Below are 23,147 nucleotides of genomic sequence, written 5' to 3'. Positions count from 1 at the left end.
AAGCCAAAGCCGTCAGGAGCACAGTTTTCAATAATAAAACTTTAACTCTACTGAGAGCAAGGGTTCGAAGGGAGCCCTCTGCAGTGCGGATAGAACCACTGCTAGGTCCCAAGAGGGAACTTGATGAGGACAAGGCGGATTGAGCCTCCTGGTCCCTCTCAGGAACCTGATGACCAGATCATGCTTCCCAAGAGACTTACCGTCAACAGGGTCATGGTGAGCCGCAATGGCGGCCACATAGACCTTCAGGGTGGAAGGAGACAGCCTTCGTTCCAACCCTTCCTGAAGAAAGGAAAGCACTGACCCGATCGGGCATCTCCAGGGGTCTTCACGATGTGAAGAGCACCAAGCGACGAAGAGGTTCCACTTCAGCGCATAGGCGTGTCTGGTAGACGAGGCCCTAGCTGAAGTGATGGTAGCTACCAGCTAAAGTGGCAAGGTACCTAAATCTTCCGTGACCCATCCAGAACCCACACACGTAGGTTCCAAAGATCGGGACGCGGGTACCAGAGGGTGTCCCGTTGCTGAGAAAGAAGGTCCTTCCTCAGAGGAATTGGCCAGGGAGGAGCTGTTGTGAGGAGTACGAGTTCAGAGAACCAGGTCTGGCCAGGCCAATAAGGCGCAACCAAAAGGACCTGCTCCTCATCATCCCTGATCTTGCACAAGATCTGTGCAAGAAGGCTCACTGGGGGAAATGCATACTTGCGCAGGCCCAGCTTCCAGCTGTAAACCAGTGTGTCCGTGCCGAGGGTACCCTCGGTCAGGGAGCAAAACAACTGGCTGTGGGAATTCTCTGGAGAGGCAAACAGGTCTACCTGAGCGTCTCCAAAGCATTCCCAAATCAGCTGAACCAACTGGGGGTGGAGTCTCCATTCCCCGGCGTGAGACTGCTGATGTGAAAGCTCGTCGGCTGCATGATTGCAGTGTTAATTTCGTTAACGAAGACGACGACGAAAAATATTCGTTAACGAACATTTTTTCTGTGACGAAGACGAGACATTGACGAGCTAAAAATAATATCTGATGACGAAATTATGACGAAATGTATGCCGCGTTTTCGTTAACTAGATGAGACTGGACTATAATGTTATTTGAGGACTACCAGACATTCAAAATGCATCCTATAGGCTTTTGTCTTTCAAAAAATGTGCGTCCCTGTCATTGGATTGCGATCGGATAAGGGGCGTTTGAATATCTAGTCCGTATAGCAGCCGCAGTGGATGGATAGACTACAAAAACGCGAACTAGCGATCTGAAACAATGGCCTCGGCACCCGAAGGGGTATGGATAAGGTAACCAGACGTCCCGTTTTTCCCGGGAGTCACAATTCGTTGTCGATTAACTTAAAGTTAGTGAAGGCGGGATAAGCGAAATCACGCTGATAGAAGTGTTCTCTCTGTCGTGCGCGCGCACGCTCCACTTCCTCAGTTCTCATATACAGCGCGCAATCAGTTCTCAGTGCTCAAATACACACACAGCAGTCCAAATGTTTATCGTGTAGAGTATCTCATGTAAATACAGTAGGTTATGGATTAAGTGAACGTGAACAGGTGGGTGAAAACTGAACGTGTGTCAGTATTTCATGCATGCCTTCCGTCTTAAAAGGACAGCATTCCAAATTAAATACCTATCTGTCATTAATGTTAACCAACAAAAGATGTTAAATAAATGTATACATGTTAAGTAAAACCTACAGTATCTGAAAAATGAGTTTAATTTGTATCTCTATTGTATTTGTCTTATTGTGCTTTATACTATTTTTATAAGTTGCTCCTTTTTCACTTAAAGAGAAAGTTCACCCAAAAATGAAAATTGTCATAATTTATTCAAGATTTTCCAAATTCAGTCCTTGATTCAAATTTCTCATAAGCTTAATTGATTTGGTCTAAAGAGAGAAGAATTAATGATAATTTTAATTTGAAAACTACATATAAAATCGCTACCAAAATAAATTCTGGTAAACTACAGTTTGGCTAAAACTATTGACTAAAAGTAGTGACTAAAAGTTGACTAAAATGCAATGACTTTTCGTCGACTAAAACTAGACTAAAACTATGAAAGACTCAAATGACTAAAATGTGACTAAGACTATTAAGCATTTTCGTCTCAAGACTAAGACTAAGACTAAATCAAAAACGCCTGCCAAAATTAACACTGCATGATTGAGCCTGCCCGGGATGTGAATGGCAAGAAGCAACCTCAAATGCTTCTGACTCCACAAGAGAAGATGGCAAACGAGTTGCAACATGCGACGGGAGAGTAAACTGCCCTGACGATTGATGTACGCTACGGTCGCAGTGTTGTCCGTATGGACCAGTACGTGCTTGTTCCTCAGCAGGGCCTTGAAGCAGTGCAGAGCTAGCTGTTCTGCCAGCAACTCGAGCCAATTGACATGCCACTGAAGTCGGGGTCCTGTCCTGGAGCCTGATGCAGCATGTCCATTGCACATGGCATCCCTGCCCATGGCAGAAGCATCTGTTGACACAACAACATGCCTGGACACTAGTTCCAGGGCAACACCGGTCCATAGAAATGAGAGGTCCAATCACGGGATGAAGGTTCGGCAGCAGGTTGGAGTGATGATCACCCGGAATGTGCCCTATTGCCATGCCCATCTCGGGACTCAGCTGTGAAGCCAGTGCTGAAGTGGTCTCATATGAAGCAACCCAAGTGGTATGACCGCCACTGAGGATGCCAAATGCCCCAGGAGCCTCTCTTGCCTTCGAATTGACTGTGTGAACACGGCGACCAAGTCTATTTCCATACAGAGAAAAGAGATCCTCTGCACAGGGGAGAGTTTGCTCTTTTCCCAGTTGACCTGAAGACCCAAACAGACGAGGTGTCTAAGCACCAGATCCCTGTGCTCGCACAACCATGCTTGAGAGTGAGCTAGAATCAGCCACTCGTTGAGGTAGTTGAGGACACGGACACCTCATTCCCTAGGAGGAGCCAGAGCTCCCTCCGTGACTTTCGTAAAGACACGGGGAGACAGGGCCAATCTGAATGGGAGAACTTTGTACTGATATGCCTGCCCCTCGAAAGTAAACTTAAGAAAAGGTCTGTGTCGAGGAAGAATGGAGACATGAAAGTACACATCCTTCAGGTCGATCGCTGCAAACCAATCCAACAGACGAATGCATTTGAAAATGCGCTTGGGCGTTAACATCTTGAAAGGAAGTCTGTGAAGAGCTTTTTTGTGGTACTATGAAGTAGGGGCTGTAGAAGCCGGACTTCATGTCGGCTGGAGGGACCGGCTCTATCGCACCCTTTGCCAGCAGGGTTGCGACCTCCGCACCCATGATGGGAGCATCCTTGCCCACCATCGTTTCGCGAACACCCTGAAACCTGGGGGACGCCGGGTGAACTGAATCGCGTAGCCGAGCCTGATCATTCAGATGAGCCAGCGGGACGGGCTGGGGAGCTCTAGCCAGGCTCCCAGAAACCGATCCAGCGGGGTCAAAGGAACTACAGCCGTACCCACAGTGGGGCAGCGAAGATGCTCTTAGCTCAGCATCTTCTCCTGGAATTCCTGAATCTAAAAGAACCGCCCTGATCTGGTGATCAGTGATCTATATAGGGGGACGATGTCACACCCTCAGGATTTGAGTGAGCCAATGAGGAATGGTACCTTTTGGAGGGAAGTTTTACAACTCTTTGTTCCTAGTATGGTGTCTTGCATATGAAATTAGATTGAGGGATTCAAGAGAAGAATCTTTAAGATTCTTATTAAACTAATGTGTTACATCAACATATAATATACACTCTAATTTAGATCATGAAAATACGAACTCATAGATACCAAACATCATATAGATGAGGTTAGATTAACTAGTGATCCATCATAAGCATGTATAAAACATATAAAATACACAAAACACAATATACAAGAACAGTAACAGCATACACGATGCCCTAAAGTATATGTGAGTTAATTCAAAGAAAGGTTTTTCTATGAATTAATTAGAGAAGAGTAATTTTTTATGTGCATTATGTGTCTGTTTTTAGAGACTTGAGTTGAGAGTTGCTTAGCCACATTCCTGGGCGTTGTAAACCTAGTGTTATCAGATAGTGTGCCTATGGTTGCTATGGAACCAGGGGCCTGTTCTGTCTTTTTTGAGGTGATAGTTTCCTTTTGGGGGAAGGGTCCATAGACCTTTTGGTTAGATGAGGAGGCGTTAGAGATTATTTGTTAAATGTAACAAACAGTTGTGTGTCTGATTGGTCCAAATGCTACACCCTCCTGAGCCCCAAATGAGATGCTGGGATCCTGATGAGAGGGTCCAGCAAGCTCATCCGGAAACTCAACCGGCTGTGGTGTTTGTGAGGGGGGTGTGGCCCAAGGAGGCTGGCTCAGATCATCCTGGCCACCAGCCGAAGTAGCCCTCTTACAAAAAGAGGAGCTAGAACAGGGTGTGGCAGAGGGGACTCTATACCTTTTAAGGTAATCAAGTCTTGATCTCATCGCTGAGACGGTCATGTCCCCGCAATGAGAACATGAGTCATCCACGAACGCAGTCTCAGCGTGCTGAAAGCCCAGACACGTGACACAGTGATCGTGGCCGTCATGAGGAGCCATATATTGACCACACCCAGAAACACATGGGAAGAATGACATCTTTATAAAGACGCAAACACAACCCGTATACTCTTTTAGAAAAAGCTCTTTCAGAGGTGCTGAAGTGCTCAGGGGAACGCGGGAGCTGGAGAGAAGAAGGCAGGAAGCTCTTTGACAAACTGCTGAACCGCGCCGTCGCACCAACACCAACTGAAGACTCAATTTGAGAACACTCCGGTGAAACAGCAGAAGATGTGCTTGGCTCCAAAGCGAAAGCTTGAATGCGAGTTGCTCATGATGCAAATCCCGCAGACCAAGGTACTCAGCATAACATTGGCTCGTTTTGTTACCACTCGAAGGTGAATGGACTCTTGGGCAAGACCCCATTCGTCAGTATATTCTGATGTAACATCGAACTGACTGACTGAAAGGGAACCCTGATTTTTGTACTGTTGACTGTTTCTCATCAGGTTCTCCCTTATGTCCTGAAGAAAATATCACTGACATAGTGTTAAAATTTGTTAGCTATAGTTATGAAACATCTATATATTTACTCGCATTCAAGCTTTCGCTTCGGAGCTCAGCACATCTAGTCTGCTGGTTTCACCAGTTTTCTCAAAGCGAGTCTTCAGTTGGTGTTGGTGTGACGGCGCGGTTCAGCGGTTCGTCGAAGAGCTTCCTGCATTCATCTCTCCAGCTCCCGCGTTCGTTCGTGGATGACTCATGTTCTCATTGCGGGGACATGACCGTCTCATGACTTCAACACTCTGCTCGCCTCATTTGATCTCAAGCGAGTCTCTACTACAGCGACTCACAAATCGGGCAACCAACTGGACCTCATCTACACGCGCTGTTGCTCAGTGGACAACACTTTAGTTACTCCACACCTCAGACCACTTCCTCATTACTGCTAATCTAGCACTTACTCCTGAAGCGGCACACGCTCCAACGCGGGTCACCTTTCGACAGAACCTACGCTCACTCTCTCCATCTCGCCTATCCTCTGTGGTTGCATCCTCACTTCCTTCACTCTCGCAGTTTTCAGCTCTGGACACGAACAGTGCTACGGACACTTTTTGTTCCACTCTGACCTCTTGCTTGGACAACTTTTGCCCACTGTTGTCTAGAACAGCACGCACCACCCCATCTGCCCCCTGGCTGTCCGATGTACTCTGTGAACATCGCTCTAAACTCAGGGCTGCAGAGAGGAAATGGCTTAAATCAAGAAACTCTACCGACCTCAGTGTGTATCAGTCTCTCCTCTCCTCCTTCTCTGCAAACGTCTTCACTGCTAAAACATCATATTACCACGACAAGATTAACAACTGTTGTGACGCTCGGATACTCTTCAAAACCTTCTCTTCTCTTCTTAATCCGCCTCCATCTCCTCCTCAATCGACTCTTACAGCTGATGACTTTGCAGTTTTCTTCACAAATAAGACAAGAACCATCAGTGACCAATTCTCCACACCGCAGACTGAGGATAACTTCACAACGACTAATGCTCACTCGTTCTCCTCCTTCTCTCCACTCTCAGAGACGGACGTTTCCAAACTTATCCTGTCCAGTCATCCTACTACTTGCCCACTGGATCCGATCCCCACTCACCTCCTTCAAGCGATTTCTTCTTCAGTCATACCTTCACTTACTCACATTATCAACTCCTCTCTTCACTCTGGAACATTTCCCTCAGAATTTAAGCAGGCTCGGGTAAGCCCACTGCTGAAGAAACCATCTCTAAATCAAGCACTTCTAGAAAACTACAGACCGGTATCCCTTCTTCCATTCATTGCAAAGACACTCGAACGAGCTGTGTTCAACCAGCTCTCTATGTTTCTTGTACAGAACAACCTCCTGGACAGCAATCAATCTGGCTTCAAAAGTGGCCACTCAACTGAGACTGCCCTGCTCTCGGTTACTGAAGCCCTGCGACTGGCAAGAGCAGCTTCAAAATCCTCAGTACTCATTTTGCTGGACCTGTCTGCTGCTTTTGACACTGTTAATCACCAGATTCTCCTATCCACCCTCAGAAAGATGGGCATCTCTGGAACCGCACTCCAGTGGCTTAACTCCTACCTGTCTGATAGATCCTTCATGGTGTCTTGGAGGGGTGAAGTTTCTAAGTCACAACAACTTGCTACTGGGGTTCCTCAAGGCTCAGTACTTGGACCGCTTCTCTTCTCCATCTACATGACGTCATTAGGATCTGTCATTCAGAAGCATGGCTTTTCCTATCACTGCTACGCTGATGACACTCAACTCTACTTCTCATTCCAACCAGATGACCCGACGGTAGTTGCTCGCATTTCAGCCTGTCTGAGTGACATTTCTAGCTGTATGAATGACCATCACCTTCAGCTCAACCTTACTAAGACTGAACTGCTGGTGGTTCCAGCTAACCCATCGTTTCATCACAACTTCTCTATACAGCTGGGTTCGTCAACCATAACTCCTTCCAGGACAGCCAGAAACCTAGGAGTTGTGATGGATCATCAGTTAAGCTTCACAGACCATATTGCTACAACGACCCGGTCCTGTAGATTTGCCTTATTCAACATTAGGAAGATTAGACCCTTCCTTTTCAGAGCAATCCACCCAACTTCTTGTCCAAGCTCTTGTTCTCTCCAGACTGGACTATTGCAATGCTCTCCTGGCGGGCCTTCCTGCATGTGCTATCAAGCCTCTACAACTGATCCAGAATGCAGCAGCGAGGGTTGTCTTCAATGAGCCGAAAACAGCCCATGTTACTCCTCTCCTCATCAGGTTACACTGGCTACCAGTAGCCGCTCGCATCAAATTCAAGGTACTGATGCTTGCCTACAAAACGACCACTGGCACGGCGCCAACTTACCTAAACTCACTAGTTCAATCTTATGCACCCTCCAGAAGTATGCGCTCTGCAAGTGAACGATGTCTTGTGTTGCCATCCCAAAGAGGTTCAAAATCACTCTCACGGACTTTTTCCTGGACTGCTCCCAGCTGGTGGAATGACCTCCCGATCTCAATTCGAAACAGCTGAGTCTTTACTCATTTTCAAAAAACATCTAAAGACTCATCTTTTTCGCCTGCACTTAACCAACTAATACTAGTACTTACCTTTTTTTTCTTTTCTATCATATTCCCCAAAAAAAAAAAAAAAACAAAAAAAAAACCTGGCTACGTGTTCTGTACTAGACTAACTGAGACTTGTCATAGCACTTGTATACCGTTGTTGTTCTCGTTGATCTGATTGTTTCTACTGTTCTCATTTGTAAGTCACTTTGGATAAAAGCGTCTGCTAAATGATTAAATGTAATGTAAATGTAAATTTATTTATTTATTTCAGCCTTCTCCCTATGGATTACCCCTATGTGGATTATTAAAGACTTTGTTTCATCATCTTCCTCGTATACCTGCTTCTCTCCCACACCACACCGTGACAGAAAACCGGACCACGAAAAAGTAAAGCGGCGTGTTTCCCCGCATTTTGTTTTTTCCTTTTTGTCAGTTTTTGTTTTATGTTATGGATGATCCTGCCGTCTTCCTCCTCCTGCTGGAGCAGAGGAGCCTTTGCCTCGAGGATCAGATGAAACTATTAGTGGAAATCGCCAACTATACCCACTACCCGGACAACTGCTTCTGCACTTTCTACAAAACCAGCCTGAACAACATGTGCAGAGCGCGGTTGTCTGGAAATGGTCCTCGGGGGAACTTTGCCGCCTTTGTGGAGTGGACACCGCCTTTGTGGACACCAGCCCCACTCCGGACCCAGAGCCCAGCCCACCATCTCCCCGCTGAAGCATGAGCCCACCGCTGACGGAGAGCCAGAGCCTGCCTAGACCGACGAGCCATTGCCATGGATGGCGACAGAGCTAAGAATCGTCGTGGAGCCAGGCCGCCTTGTCAGACCAGGTGCGAGAGATGGCAACAGAGCTCACCACGGTGTAGAGTGTCATGGACAGAGAGAGCGCCGAGGGAAGCTCCGCCCACTGCACCATGGCTGAGGGTGAGCAGCGTTCTGTGGACAGTAATGAGGATCTAATTAATCTAGATAAATATGCCTTCATATGAACTCTCTGTTAACTCTGAATGATCTGTCTACCAGGATCTAGATGTCTGTCTAGATTTCCCACCCACCTCCCTCTCCTGCCTTCTCCTGTCATCTCTGGTTCTCCATCACCTCTGCTGTCACCTGTCAGCCCCTTTGCTAACCCTTATCCCACCATCTGTGCGCTGGATTCACCGCGGGTCTGCCACTCTCCATTGGCGTCGTGGCTGGAGGATCCCTTGTCTCCGCCTCCAACCTCTGAGTCCCGGACTCCGCCTCGGCCCTTTGACCCAGTGGCTCCACCATGGCTGCTAGCTCCCTCCTCTCCACCATGGCCCGTCAATCCACCAGCTCCACCGGGCTCCCTTGTCTCTCGGTTGCTGGCGCCATCTGCTCTGCCTTGGCCCTCTGGATCCTCGGTGTCACCCTAGCTCATGGGCTCTCGGGCTCCTCCTCCACCTGCTCCGCCGCCATCAGTCGGCCCCCTGGAGTCATCGGCCACCATTGCTTATTGTGTCATTATGTGCAGGTGTGTCTTGTCATTACCCTCATTAATGTTTGCCTTATAAGTTACATTCAGTTCGCCTTATAAGTTACATTCAGTTCAGTGTTTGGTTGTCTGGTCTCATCGATGTGTACGTGTGTTTCTGCCTTCTCCCTATGGATTACCCCTATGTGGATTATTAAAGACTTTGTATCATCGTCTTTCTCGTTTACGTACTTCTCTCCCACACCACACGGTGACAGATTTAGTAAATGTGAAAATCAAACCTTAGTATGATCAGTTGGCAGTGTGAACTCTTCAGTCCATCAGAGAGCAGTTTCACTCCTGGATCCTTCAGGTAGTTGTTACTCAGGTCTAACTTTGTCAGATGAGAGTTTGAGGATTGTAGAGCCGAAGATAAAGTTGCACAGCATGATTCATCAAGACCACAGCCGACAAATCTGCCAAAACAGAATGTTTACTAGTCAGATAATAGTTACTAGATACTAGTTAGAGAATGATTATTTTCTGATGCCCATTATTTTCTACATTAATAGTAGGGTTGTGGCGGTGAGGTAATTCTCCCACCGGTTAATTGACGTGTGACAACAATGGTAATACCGGAATCACCGTTGGGGTGGGGGGGTGTTTGTTTGTTTAATTTCCTTCTTTTATTCACTTTCAAGTGGCTTGTAAAAGCACCATGCGCATTTTATTTTCACTTTCAAATTAGTGGCAATTCGACATTGATTCAATTCAAGCAACAACAACGTCAAACTTATAGAACTTTCATTAACAAAACGTATAAAAATACATTATATACAGGTGCTGGTCATATAATTAGAATATCATCAAAAAGTTGATTTCACTAATTCCATTCAAAAAGTGAAACTTGTATATTATATTCAATCATTACATACAGACTGATATATTTCAAATGTTTATTTCTTTTAATTTTGATGATTATAACTGACAACTAAGGAAAATCCCAAATTCAGTATCTCAGAAAATTAGAATATTGTGAAAAGGTTCAATATTGATGACACCTGGTGCCACACTCTAATCAGCTAATTAACTCAAAACACCTGCAAAGGCCTTTAAATGGTCTCTCAGTCTAGTTCTGTAGGCTACACATTCATGGGGAAGACTGCTGACTTAACAGTTGTCCAAAAGACGACCATTGACACCTTGCACAAGGAGGGCAAGACACAAAAGGTCACTGCAAAAGAGGCTGGCTGTTCACAGAGCTCTGTGTCCAAGCACATTAATAGAGAGGCGAAGGGAAGGAAAAGATGTGGTAGAAAAAAGTGTACAAGCAATAGGGATAACTGCACCCTGGAGAGGATTGTGAAACAAAATCCATTCAAAAATGTGGGGGAGATTCACAAAGAGTGGACTGCAGCTGGAGTCAGAATTTCAAGAACCACTACGCACAGACATATGCAAGACATGGGTTTCAGCTGTCGCTTTCCTTGTGCCAAGCCACTCTTGAACAACAGACACCGTCACAAGCGTCTCGCTTTAAAAAGGACTGAACTGCTGCTGAGTGGTCCAAAGTTATGTTCTCTGATGAAAGTAAATTTTGCATTTCCTTTGGAAATCAGGGTCCCAGAGTGTGGATGAAGAGAGGAGAGGCACACAATCCATGTTGCTTGAGGTCCAGTGTAAAGTTTCCACAGTCAGTGATGGTTTGGGGTGCCATGTCATCTGCTGGTGATGGTCCACTGTGTTTTCTGAGGTCCAAGGTCAACGCAGCCGTATACCAGGAAGTTTTAGAGCACTTCATGCTTCCTGTTGCTGACCAACTTTATGGAGATGCAGATTTAATTTTCCAACAGGACTTGGCACCTGCACACAGTGCCAAAGCTACCAGTACCTGGTTTAAGGAGCATGGTATCCCTGTTCTTAATTGGCCAGCAAACTCACCTGACCTTAACCCCATAGAAAATCTATGGGGTATTGTGAAGAGGAAGATGCGATGTGCCAGACCCAAGAATGCAGAAGAGCTGAAGGCCACTATCAGAGCAACCTGTGTGCCACAGACTGATCGACTCCATGCCACGCCCCATTGCTGCTGTAATTCAGGCAAAAGGAGCCCCAACTAAGTATTGAGTGCTGTACATGCTCATACTTTTCATGTTCATACTTTTTTGGCCAAGATTTCTAAAAATCCTTTCTTTGTATTGGTCTTAAGTAATATTCTAATTTTCTGAGATACTGAATTTGGGATTTTGCCTTAGTTGTCAGTTATAATCATCAAAATTAAAAGATATAAACATTTGAAATATATCAGTCTATGTGTAATGAATGAATATAATATACAAGTTTCACTTTTTGAATGGAATTAGTGAAATAAATCAACTTTTTGATGATATTCTAATTATAGGACCAGCACCTGTATGCCTAATAAATTAACGAATAACTTCTACACAAAGTTTAAATATGTATGTAAACCTGAAAATCAGCAAACACTGTGGAACCAAATAAATAAGAAATGAATGTTTAAAAAAACGTCCAGTCAATAGGCTTTTCAAAATCTAAAATATTGCCAAACAGGTGCCTTTGCATTTCCTTTCTAAACAATATTCTGCCATCGTCTTGTCTTTCTCACCTCACTCTTGTAGGTCAGCTCAACTCACTTTCCTCACATGATAAATAAAGTCTGACTCCTGCTCCGTGATGCACTGTCGTTCACGCACGGTTCGGCATGCTGCATTGAGTGTTTAGTTATTAAAAGTGTCTGTCCTCTTGCTGAACTAGGCTAAATGACTTTTGTTACTATAAAAAAATCAAAACGATGGTGGGGGGTGGGCAAATGATGTAACCGGTGTTGCGGCTTAACACCGGTATAACCGAAAACACTGCCTATTGCAACACTGCCTTTTTAACAGATTGCAGCATTCATAATCAGGACAGCAAGATATTTCACATTGTATGAATTTGACATTCAGTTGTTTGGTGATGTAGAATAAAATTTTGATGAAACATTAGTGAAATTACTCACATAGCTTTTCTGCAGCATCTCACAGCTGGAATGAGTCTCATGTAGTTTGCACGTGATGACGTGAACCTCTTTGGGTTGAATTCATCCAGCACGTTCTCTGACATTAACAGTACATAGGTCAGCACTGTGCACATTGAAGATGAGAGTTCTCCTCTTGGAAGTGCATCTGAACTGAGGTACTTCTTGATTTCCTCATATAATGAATGATCCTTGAGCTCAAGTAAGCAGTAAAATAGCTTGACTGCAGCCTCATCTGATAATGGGTACCCATCTTGTAATTTTTTTATGTGTTCAATTATTTGTGTGATGCTCTCTGTGGTGTCTTCAGTGTGTGTTAACAGGCCTTTGAGCAGGCTTTGGCTGGATTCCAGTGTAATACCCAGTAGAAACCGCAGAAACAGGTCTAGATGTCCTCTCTGACTCACTGTGGCTTTGTCAACAGCCGTCTGTAGTAGCTCCAGCAATTTGATATTTTCTTTGGGATTATCAAAGAAAAACTGGAGCTCTTGCACATTCTTCTTCAGGTAGCAGAGAAACACATGCACTGCTGCGAGGAACTCTTGAACACTCAGATGCACAAAGCAGAAAACCTTTGTCTCATGAAGTCCATCTTCCTTCTTAAAGATCTCAGCAATCATTCCTGTGAACTCAGTGGCTACATTCACCTCAATACCACATTCTTTCAGATCTTCCTCATAAAATACAATGTTTTCCTTCTTCAGCTGTTCAAAGGCCAGTTTGGCTAATTTTAAAATCATTTCTCTGTTATAATATAAGAGCTTTATACGTTGCCTTTCTTCTTGTTCATCATATTTCTGGCTCTTCATTTTCATCTGTATCAGCAGGAAGTGAATGTACATTTCAGTAAGTGTAATGCTGATGTTCTCTGCATTATTTTTGATGAGAATATTCTGAAGTACTGTGGCCGTGATCCAGCAGAACACAGGAATGTGGCACATTATGTAGAGACTATGAGATGTCTTAATGTGTGAGATGATTTTGGAGGCCTGAGTCTCATCTTTGATTCTCCTTCTGAAGTACTCCTCCTTCTGTTCATCAGTAAATCCTCGCACCTCTGTGAACAAACCTACATAGCGTGGATGGATCTGATTGGCTGCTGCTGGGCGTGATGTCACCCAGACAAGAGCTGATGGAAGCAGCTTGCCTTTCACCAGACTTGTAAACAGCACATCTACAGATGATCTTTTCTCAACAGTGTTCAGTGATCTACTTTTAAAATTCAAAGGCAGGCGACTCTCATCGAGTCCATCAAATATAAATGCTAAATTACAATACGTATATAACTTTGATTTTTCCTGATCCTTCAGTTCAGGATAAAATTCCAGCAGAAACTCATGGAGACTGACCTCTTCATCTTTCATCATGTTAATCTCTCGGAATGGAAGCAGGAAAACACAGTCTATATCCTGATTGGCTTTTCCTTCTGCCCAGTCCAGGATGAATTTGTGCACAGACACAGTTTTTCCAATGCCAGCAATGCCCTTAGTCAGCACAGTCTTTTTATCAAAGTTTTTCCTCAATTCCTTAAATATATCATTACATTTGATTTGTTTGTCTTTTGTTTTTTTGTTCTTGAAAGCATAACCAGTCTTCAGAATCTCATGTTCCTGATAGACATCTTTCATATCTCCCTCTGTGATGAAAAGTTCTGTGTAAACAGCCTTGAGATCTACTTCATTTTCCTCTTCACCCTCAAAAATGCGTTCTGCTTTCTTCTTCATGTTGGTTTTGAGAGTTTTCAAGAATTTCTTCAGATTCAAATCCTCTGTTATAAAAGATGGGTTAAGTAAATTAAAGAATGGGTGGGGGAGCAAAATCAGATATCATTTTTTTTAGCATGATCACTTCTAAATAATTAATTTTAACGTAATTAAATTATTGTTGAATTTAATTTATTTTCCATTAAATTAATTAAGCAGTCAAATCAGAATTAATCATCATCCAAACATATTTACTGCATTTTTAATGCCTTAATCTGTAAACTCAGCACAGAAGCTATAGAATTTGCAGTGACTGTATAGTTGCATCACATGCATCTGTGCTAAAAAAAAAAAAAAACATTTGCGCTTAAACACTGTAAAGACTACAGCTAATTGGATGCATGTGTGCATAAGAGAAAATAACTGTCTATATCAGCAGGTGGTAGTAGTCTATATTTGTCATTTATAAAGGGAAACTGAAACTGTGGATATACAAACTGTAAACAAAGTTGATCACTTTCTTCATTCTAGATGGCCATACCATTATAAAAATATTGTCAATATAAAAATATAAAAATATTGTCGTTGTATTGGAATGTTCAGGTAATATGACATTAAATTAAAATAGCCATTTGTGTGTTCCATCTTGACTTTTCTTGACTTTTCATTAGCACTTTCATCACTGTCCTTTTTGTCCTTGAGCACTGGTTCGCTTAAAGGGATAGTTCACCCAAAAATGAAATTTCTTTCATCAATTACTCACCCTCATGTTGTTCCAAACCCATAAGATCTTCATTCATCTTTAAGATATTTTAAGGTAGTTTTGATGAAATCTGAGGGCTTTCTGACCCTTCTTTAGACAGTAAGGGAACTACCACGGTCAAGGCACAGAAAAGTACCAAGATGATCGACAAAGTGACATCTGTGGTTCAACTGTAATGTTACGAAGCTACGAGAATACTATTTTGCACAAAGAAAACAAAAATGACGACTTTATTCCACATTTCATCTCTACTGCATACCTTACAGACGCGCATTCATGACAGTAACATGATGCTAGCATGTGAACATCTTGTCGTTGAAAATCAACGTTGATCATCTTGGTACTTTTCTGTGTCTTGACCATGGTAGTTCCCTTGCTGTCTAAAGAAGGGTCAGAAAGCCCTCAGATTTCATCAAAACTACCTTAAAATATCTTAAAGATGAATGAAGATCTTATGGGTTTGGAACAACATGAGGGTGAGTAATTGATGAAAGAATTTTCATTTTTGGGTGAACTATCCCTTTAAGCTGAACAGCTAATCAGAGTGATCTATCTTATTGACTGCCTGATGAAGAGTGTGGACATGGCTTAAATAATTTTTTTTTTCAAAGGGTAGTTCAGAAATATGATGACAATCAACAGATTAAACCAACAGACACCAACGGTGTAACACTGATCTTACAAAACCTGACTTATGCATCTGTTATTAGCCTTAAGAGGATATAATTGGACAATAAAAACCTTGATTTTCTGTGCGTTTCCCTGCTGACTCTGAGGATTTTTGCGGCTCTGTGAGGAGAGAAAAAAGGAGACAAGTAAAAATTAAAAAAGACAAAATGCACAAACAAACTAAAGAAAAGGTTGTTGTGATGTATGCACTTAATGTTTCAGCGCACTAGGAGGCGCTCAAGATCACTACCATGTGTATGTTATGTTATCAATGAAGAAAAAGACTTCAGAATTCTAAGTAAATTAGAAGTGAGTTGACACCTCACTCGTCTCAGCATATTATTGTTATATAACAGATAAGATATAACATATTGGCGATGAGGATTGTTTTTTCGAATGCCTGATTTGTCTGGCAACTGCATTATTTGATTGGATGTATGTAGTGAACTCGTAGAACAAGACCTGAAGAAATGGCTCTGTTTATTGGTCAGATGGATGCCTTTGATGAGTCAGCTGAACAGTGGGCTACCTACATAGAAAGGTTTGAACAATTTGTTTCTGCAAACGACATTGCAGATGAGAAACGAGTTGCGGTGTTGCTTAGTGTAATGGGTTCATCTACATATGGACTACTGCGGAGCTTAATCGCCCCAGATAAGCCAGGTGCGAAGTCATATGATGACATTGTGACTGTTTTGAAAGACCATTTCTCACCAAAACCAATCGTTATTGCAGAAAGATTTAGGTTCCATAACCGCAGTAAGCATGAAACAGAGACAGTAGCACAGTATGTCGCAATTCTGAAAAAGCTGAGTGAATACTGCAAATTTGGGACGCATTTGCAAGATGCGCTGCGTGATTGCTTTGTGTGTGGGCTGAAAATGGAGTCTGTACAGAAGTGGCTATTGACGGAAGCAGCTCTCATGTTTCAAAAGGCAGTGGAGATTGCGGTGTCTATGGAAACGGCTGTGAGGGAATCTCAACAGTTAAGTAGCTCTTTGAAAGTGGATGTAATTTGCTTTAAATAGAATGGAGTGTATTTGAAATAGAATTGGGGAAACACATGACTGAATGTAATAAAGCCAAGTCAAAGAGGGTGAAAAATTTCCAGCAGAAAAAGAAAGTGCATCAGTCTCATCTAGTGACGACACAACAGATACAGACCTTGCACTGCATGTGATGACTAAAAAGGAGGAATTGTCACACATTCCTCTTAAACCAAAGGTAGAAGGAGATATTATGGAAATGGAATTAGACACAGGAGCGGCTGTCTCTCTAATTTCAAGAGAACTTCACAATGCACAATTAGCTCATAAACCGCTGTGCTCAACCGATGTGATCTTGAAAACATATAAAGGAGAAGTGGTGTCTCCAGTAGGGGTCATCGAAGTTCAGTGAAAATGAACAAACAAAAAGCTAAATTACCACTTTATGTTGTGGAAGGAAGCGCCCCACCTCTATTCGGCAGAGAGTGGCTCAAGAAAATCAGGTTGAACTGGTGTGAAATTAAGAGTCTGAAAAAGGATGCACTTGAGACAGTGCTATCAAAACACAAAAATGTTTTCAGGAAAGGACTGGGCTTGTTAAAAGGTATCAAAGCCACAGTGTCACTCAGGCCACAGTCTTTTGTTTTTTTTTGTTGTTGAAAGCATAAACAGTCTTCTGAATCTCATGTTCCTGATAGACATCTTTCATATCTCCCTCTGTGATGAAAAGTTCTGTGTTAACAGCCTTGAGATCTACTTCATTTTCCTCTTCACCCTCAAAAATATGTTCTGCTTTCTTCATGTTGGTTTTGAGAGTTTTCAAGAATTTCTCCAGATTCAAATCCTCTGTTATAAAAGATGGGTTAAGTAAATTAAAGAATGGGTGGGGGAGCAAAATCCGAAATAACTTTTTAGCATTATCACTTCTAAATTGTTTAATTATAATGTAATTAAATTATTGTTGAAATTAATATATTTTCCATTAAATTAATTAAGCGTTCAAATCAGAATTAATCATCATCCAAACATATTTACTATATTTTTAATGCCTTAATCTGTAAACTCAGTACAGAAGCTATAGAAACGGTTGCAGTGAATGCATTGGTGCTTTGTATGTTAAGGCCATGACCCACCAAACCATTATCAAAAAATTTGCAGTGACTGTATAGTTGCATCACATGGATATAGATACTGTAAACAAAGTTGATCACTTTCTTCATTCTATCAAAACACAAAAATGTTTTCAGGAAAGGACTGGGCTTGTTAAAAGGTATCGAAGCCACAGTGTCACTCAGGCCACAGTCTCAGCCACGATTTGAAGCCAAAAGTGGAGGCTGAGATAAATTGACTATTGGAGCTGGGGTTAATCTCCCCTGTTACATACAGTGATTGGGCCACACCGATTGTGCCAGTTGTAAAAAGGAACGGGGATGTGAGGATTTGTGGAGATTTTAAGGTAACAGTGAATCCTGCCCTTTTGTGTGGAGCGTTACCTCATTCCACGAATAGAGGATTTATTTGCATCATTAGAAGGGGGCCAGCACTTCACTTAATTAGATCTTTCAAATGCATACCTACAAGTGCCCGTGACTGAAAGCTCACGTAAGTGCCTCACAATCACCACATCAAAGGGGCTGTTCTGTTACAATCGGTTACCTTTTGGGATTGCATCGGCGCCTGCAATTTTCCAAAGGGCAAAGGACCAAGACCTCCCTAAGGTGCACTGCTACCTAGACGATATACTAGTAACTGTGTCAGATGATGAGCAACATCTCAAAAATGTCCTTAGTCATCTGGATGAATTTGGGCTGTGTGTCCAGCATGAGAAGTGTGAGTTCTTTAAAGACTCACTGGAGTACTTCGAACCAGAGGCGTGTCTACGTGGTGGCCAGGGGTGGCACCGGCCCCCCCTGAAATTTGGCTGGCCACCCCAGGTGCCCCCCCCACCAGATGTCTTGCGATAGACTTGTTTTTAGTAAATTTCTAACTGCATCTGGCAGTGGTGGATCCTGGCATATGTGTAGCTGCCTAGGACCGCTTTCTTCTCCTCATTATACTTAATTTTAGGCTGTTTCTATAGCGTGGTATTTGACAGATATCGAGAGCGCATAATGTTACGTGATCCATGTAATGCGCGAGCACGAATCTCCACTCGCAAGTGGATTTCCTTCACTCACACAAAACTGGATGTGTGCTTTTAAATATACATTGTTCTTTTATGAATTGGCTCTGCTTTTGCTCAGAGATTACGTGTATGCTCAAACGTTCTTGCGTCACTGAAGCGTAGAAGCGCTTTTTTTCTAATTCAGATGAGGAGTAGGCTTATCTCATTAAATGGAAGCAAGCTGATTATAGTCAGCCTTCACTAGTTATTTATTTATTAATAGCCTACTTATTTTAGTTAAGTGCTTAACTTATAAATATGCATTTATTCAATTGTTTTATTAAGTGCATTTGTATTTTGTTGTTTTTGTATATAGTTTTGCAATAAAAGAGTATTAACCAGGTTCCAGAAATAATCACTGAGGGTGCTTCTAAAATTAGCGAGGGTGCTCTACCCAACAAACATGAGATGTCTATACGACGTGCAGATCAAGTCTAAATTGCGTCGGTCGGTCTGGACCATATCTGGACGTCTACTCGACGTGCAAATCCGGTTCATATCTGGACGTCAAACTACGACGTCCCTTGGACGTCGATATGAGGTTCAAAATTTGACCGTCGGGCTAAGGATTTTCTTGGACGTCTTTACAATGTGCAGAACAGGTTCAGGAAATCGACATAAATTTTTTTTAATATAACATATAAACGCAACAAAGCAATCCTTTGATTTCTGATTTAAATATCACATGTACCCTATATAGTCTTCTGAAACATTTAGGTATTAAAATGATGTAATATATAAATGTTTAAAAACATTAAACATTTATATATATAAAATTACATAATGTGACCATATAAAATCTTACATGGATTTATTTATGGTATGGTTTGTGGTATTTTTCACTGGAGCATTGACAGAAAAAACAGCAGTTTACATCTGTATTAGATCTATAAATTAAATATAGTTAATTAAAGTTATAGTCTTAATGCCCATTTTCACATATTTTCTCCCGTCTATTGCTTTGGTCATCATTGTGTCAATCACTGCTACTTCGAGAGTGAATCCCACATAAATATGCAGATGTGATTCCCGAAACTTTGCAACGTGTGTGGCTGAAAAACAAAGTTCTACATTTTAAATGGATCATAGACTAGAAAGCTTGCAAAGAGTGTTCATTACCACTAAAAAAGCTGCCACTCTTTGTTTAGTGAGTGTATACACGATGTATTTAAACCATAACTTTTAAATTATTACAGCCGATTTATCCCTAATCTGGCATCAGTGTTAGCCCCGCTCAATGCTCTACTGTGCAAAGGAAAACAGTGGCTGTGGTCTCAGGAGTGTGAAGATGTATTTGATAAGGAAAAAAACTTGTTACTGTCACAGAGTGTGTTGACACACCACAACCCACAGTTACCTATCAGACTGGCCTGTGACGCATCACCATATAGTGTTGGCGCTGTCATCTCGCACATCCTCCCGGACGGACAGGAAAAACCAATTGCCTTTGCCTCAAGAACACTGAGTTATGCAGAGCAAAATTATGCTAAATTAAAAGAGAGGCACTTGGTACTATTTTTGGAGTACGGATATTTTACCAATATCTGTACTGGCGGACGTTTACAGATCACCGTCCGTTGACAACCATCTTCAGTCCATCCATCCATTCCATCCAGCGCTGGGCTTTGTTGTTGGCAGCATATGATTACGATATACAGTACAGAGACGGTGCACACCACTGCAGTGCGGATAGGTTATCGCGATCACCACTGCCAGTCGCACATCAAGTTAAGTTGGACACGGTGGAATTACTTTAAGTAAAACAGTTGGAAGCTCTACCAATACTGTGTACAGACATCTGTAAAGAGACAAGGGCTGATACCATTCTGTCACAAGTAATGGAGATGGTGGCAACTGGGCGTTTTCCTAATCTCACGGATGCAAATAATGTGCTTGCCCCATATGTGTCCAGGAAGGATGAACTGACTATGCAGCAAGGTTGCCTCATGTGGGGTTGGAGGGTGGTCTTTCCTCCTAAGCTGAGATCCAGGGTACCGGCAGAACTACATACTGGACATCTAGGTGTTGTAGGGATGAAGGTGGTTGCACGTAGTTATGTATGGTGGCCTGGAATTGACATTCAAGTTGAACAGTTGGTGAAAACCTGTCAGACATGCCAGCAGACACAAAGAGCTCCAGGACCCTCACCCTTACACTCGTGGAAATGGCCAGAGTCACCATGGCAACACATACACGTGGACTTCGCAGGTCCATTTGAAGGACACATGTATCTGGTGGTAGTAGATGCTCACTCTAAGTGGCCCGAGGTATGTGTGATGTATTCAACTACATCTGCTAAGTCCATTCAGGTTCTGAGGAAACTGTTCAGTCGTTATGGACTCCCAGAAGTGCTGGTTAGTGATAACGGACCTCAGTTTACCTCCGAGGAGTTCCAGACATTTCTCAAGGCCAATGGAGTGACACACACATGTTCTGCACCTTTTCACCAAGCTAGGAATGGCTTGGCGGAGCACATGGTTCAGACAGTAAAGTGGGCTTTATGTTGTTCAAAAGGATCAACTTCCATTCAACAAAGGTTGGACACCTTTCTACTGGCATACCGAAACACCCCGCACGGCACCACAAAGGAGTCACCTGCTATGTTGTTTCTACATTGTAGATTGTGATCTTGCTTTGATCTGCTGAAGCCCAGTGTGGCCTCTGTGGTCGAAAAAGCTCATGGCAAACTGTGCCAGTGACGTCAAGTTCATGCGAAAGAAAGAACATTTGCAGTGGGTGACAAGGTATTAGTTTGTGATTATCGGCGAGGAAAGAAGTGGATACCTGGCGTGGTGTCAGCAAAGACTGGCCCAGTATCATACACTGTCGATGTGGAACTTTCAGTTCACTGGAGGCATCATGTTGATCAGATTTTGGCACACCAGGATGATTGCGACTATGGAGATGAGATTGTTCCAGAGACCATCGAAATCCCTGAGGGGAATCTGACAGATTTGTGTGAATATCCGATCTCAGGAGACACATCACGTCCTAGTCTGTATCAAATTCCAACAGGATTAGCACAATCGGAAAATTCAGCCACTAGGGACAATGAGGTGGTGCTACACACTCCACACAAAGAGACTAAGCGCTATCCTGAACATACCATAAAGCCTCCAGTACGGTTTAACCCATAAGGCTTACCTTGATGGTATAAACCAGTTCCATTGTTTGCATGTTAACAGTCATGGTGCTGAGTTTAATTTAAAGAATAAGCACACAATTCTATTGTTTAAGATTCTAGTGTTTATATATATGTGGACATGGAAAAGGAAAATAAAGAGATTCATCTTTGTCTATGTTAAGTGTATGTAACATTGTTACTGAAATGATTACAACAACACTAAGTGGGGAGGGAAATGTGATGTATGCACAATGTTTCAGCACACTAGGAGGCACTCAAGATCACTCCCGTGTATATGTTATGTTATAAATGAAGAAAAAGACTTCAGAGTTCTAAGTAAATTAGAAGTGAGTTGACACCGCACTCGTCTCAGCGTATTATTCATGTTATATAACAGATAAGATATAACAGCTGTCATGTAGTGAAAGTGTCTCTACCAGTGAACTTAATTAGTAAAAGGCAGTCTCACAGTAAGCACATTCATAGTTAAAGTACCATTTCCTGCAGGGTTTAAACTGTAGTTGAAGATTACTGATGAGATGTTTCCACTGACTACAGGGGCATTTACAGTTGCTCCTGTTTCAGCATTCAGGTCAACACTGACTCCATTGAGAGCACTGCTGCTCTGGTCTGGAATAGAAAGAGATTAATTAAATTTCTTAAATAACTTTTACATTATTTCTAATCTTTCCCTTTATTACCTTCATTGACTTTCATCTTTTCTTCTTCCACCTCATCTAGTGTGTCAGATGCCATTGTCCTTTACTGACTCACTGCTGTTGGACATGAAGAAAAAGGTTTAGAACAAGTTTACTTTTCTCAGCCACTTTCAAAAACTTAATAAGGTGATATTTCTTCATATATTCAGTGAAAGCAGATATTGAACCTTTAGAAAATGTTGACTACTTGAGATCAAACTAAATATTTAGTTTGAATATTATTCAGATACACAGATTGTAGTGTGTTTGCAGTAAAAAAAAAAGGGATAGCTTGCTTAACTTGAGTTGCAGCAGAGAACAGCCAAAACTAAAAATAATATAAATATTGTAGAAAAATATATGTGAATGTGGATGTTTTGTGTAATGTGTAGTTTTGTGAGTTTTATTTGTTGTTGGGTTTTTATATATTTTTGGGGAAAGATTTTTTTTTGTGTATCTGTTCTGGTGTTTTGTGCTCGATAGCAATGGCCATATAATCATTTGATGGATGTACTTGATTGGTTTCTCTGAATTGTGAGATGACAGGAAAGTATCAGGCAGAGAGAGGATAGTGGCAAAGAACCAGTGGGAATCTAGTTGCTGCAAGCTATACATCGGCGCACTAACCACGACAAGTCATTTTTAATGAGAAGTTGAGCTCAGTCATTTTCCAATGTGCTGTAAAATAAAAGTGTTTTTTCAAAATAAAGTTTGATCGTTTCCTCTAGACAAGAAATCAAATGTTATACATTGTTTTGGATAGACATCATGACCTTTTTGAAGAGTGTCATGGGTAAGATCCAGTATAGCTTGTGGTAAGAAATATAGCAAAAAAGGTGACAAGTCATGAGATATAAATGAGAAAATCACAAATACAACACCCTTCAGTCTAATTATAATAGTCTATTTTCTTCATCATGAAATCTGGTTTTGAGTGAAAAAAGTATGAATA

The 23,147-nt window shown here is 42.3% G+C and overlaps 1 protein-coding gene across 1 annotated transcript in view; it reads right to left on the bottom strand.

Annotated features, from left to right (window-relative positions):
* LOC109065943 (NACHT, LRR and PYD domains-containing protein 3-like) overlaps positions 1-22,451 on the bottom strand; it is a 43,623-nt gene extending 21,172 nt beyond the window's left edge. The window contains exons 1-5 of the mRNA XM_042722445.1: positions 22,199-22,451; positions 21,993-22,127; positions 15,296-15,343; positions 12,071-13,856; positions 9,354-9,527 (exon numbers count right to left, since the gene is read on the bottom strand). Coding sequence (XP_042578379.1) covers positions 9,354-9,527; positions 12,071-13,856; positions 15,296-15,343; positions 21,993-22,127; positions 22,199-22,253 — 2,198 coding nt within the window. The 5' untranslated portion in view covers positions 22,254-22,451. The remainder of the gene's footprint in view (positions 1-9,353; positions 9,528-12,070; positions 13,857-15,295; positions 15,344-21,992; positions 22,128-22,198) is intronic.
* Between the last annotated feature and the right edge of the window lie 696 nt (positions 22,452-23,147).

This window comes from Cyprinus carpio, chromosome B4 (genome assembly GCF_018340385.1).
Source record: "Cyprinus carpio isolate SPL01 chromosome B4, ASM1834038v1, whole genome shotgun sequence".
Taxonomy (NCBI): Eukaryota; Metazoa; Chordata; class Actinopteri; order Cypriniformes; family Cyprinidae; genus Cyprinus; species Cyprinus carpio.
The sequence above is the reverse complement of the archived record's forward strand: the minus strand, read 5'-3'. Positions and strand labels throughout refer to the sequence as shown.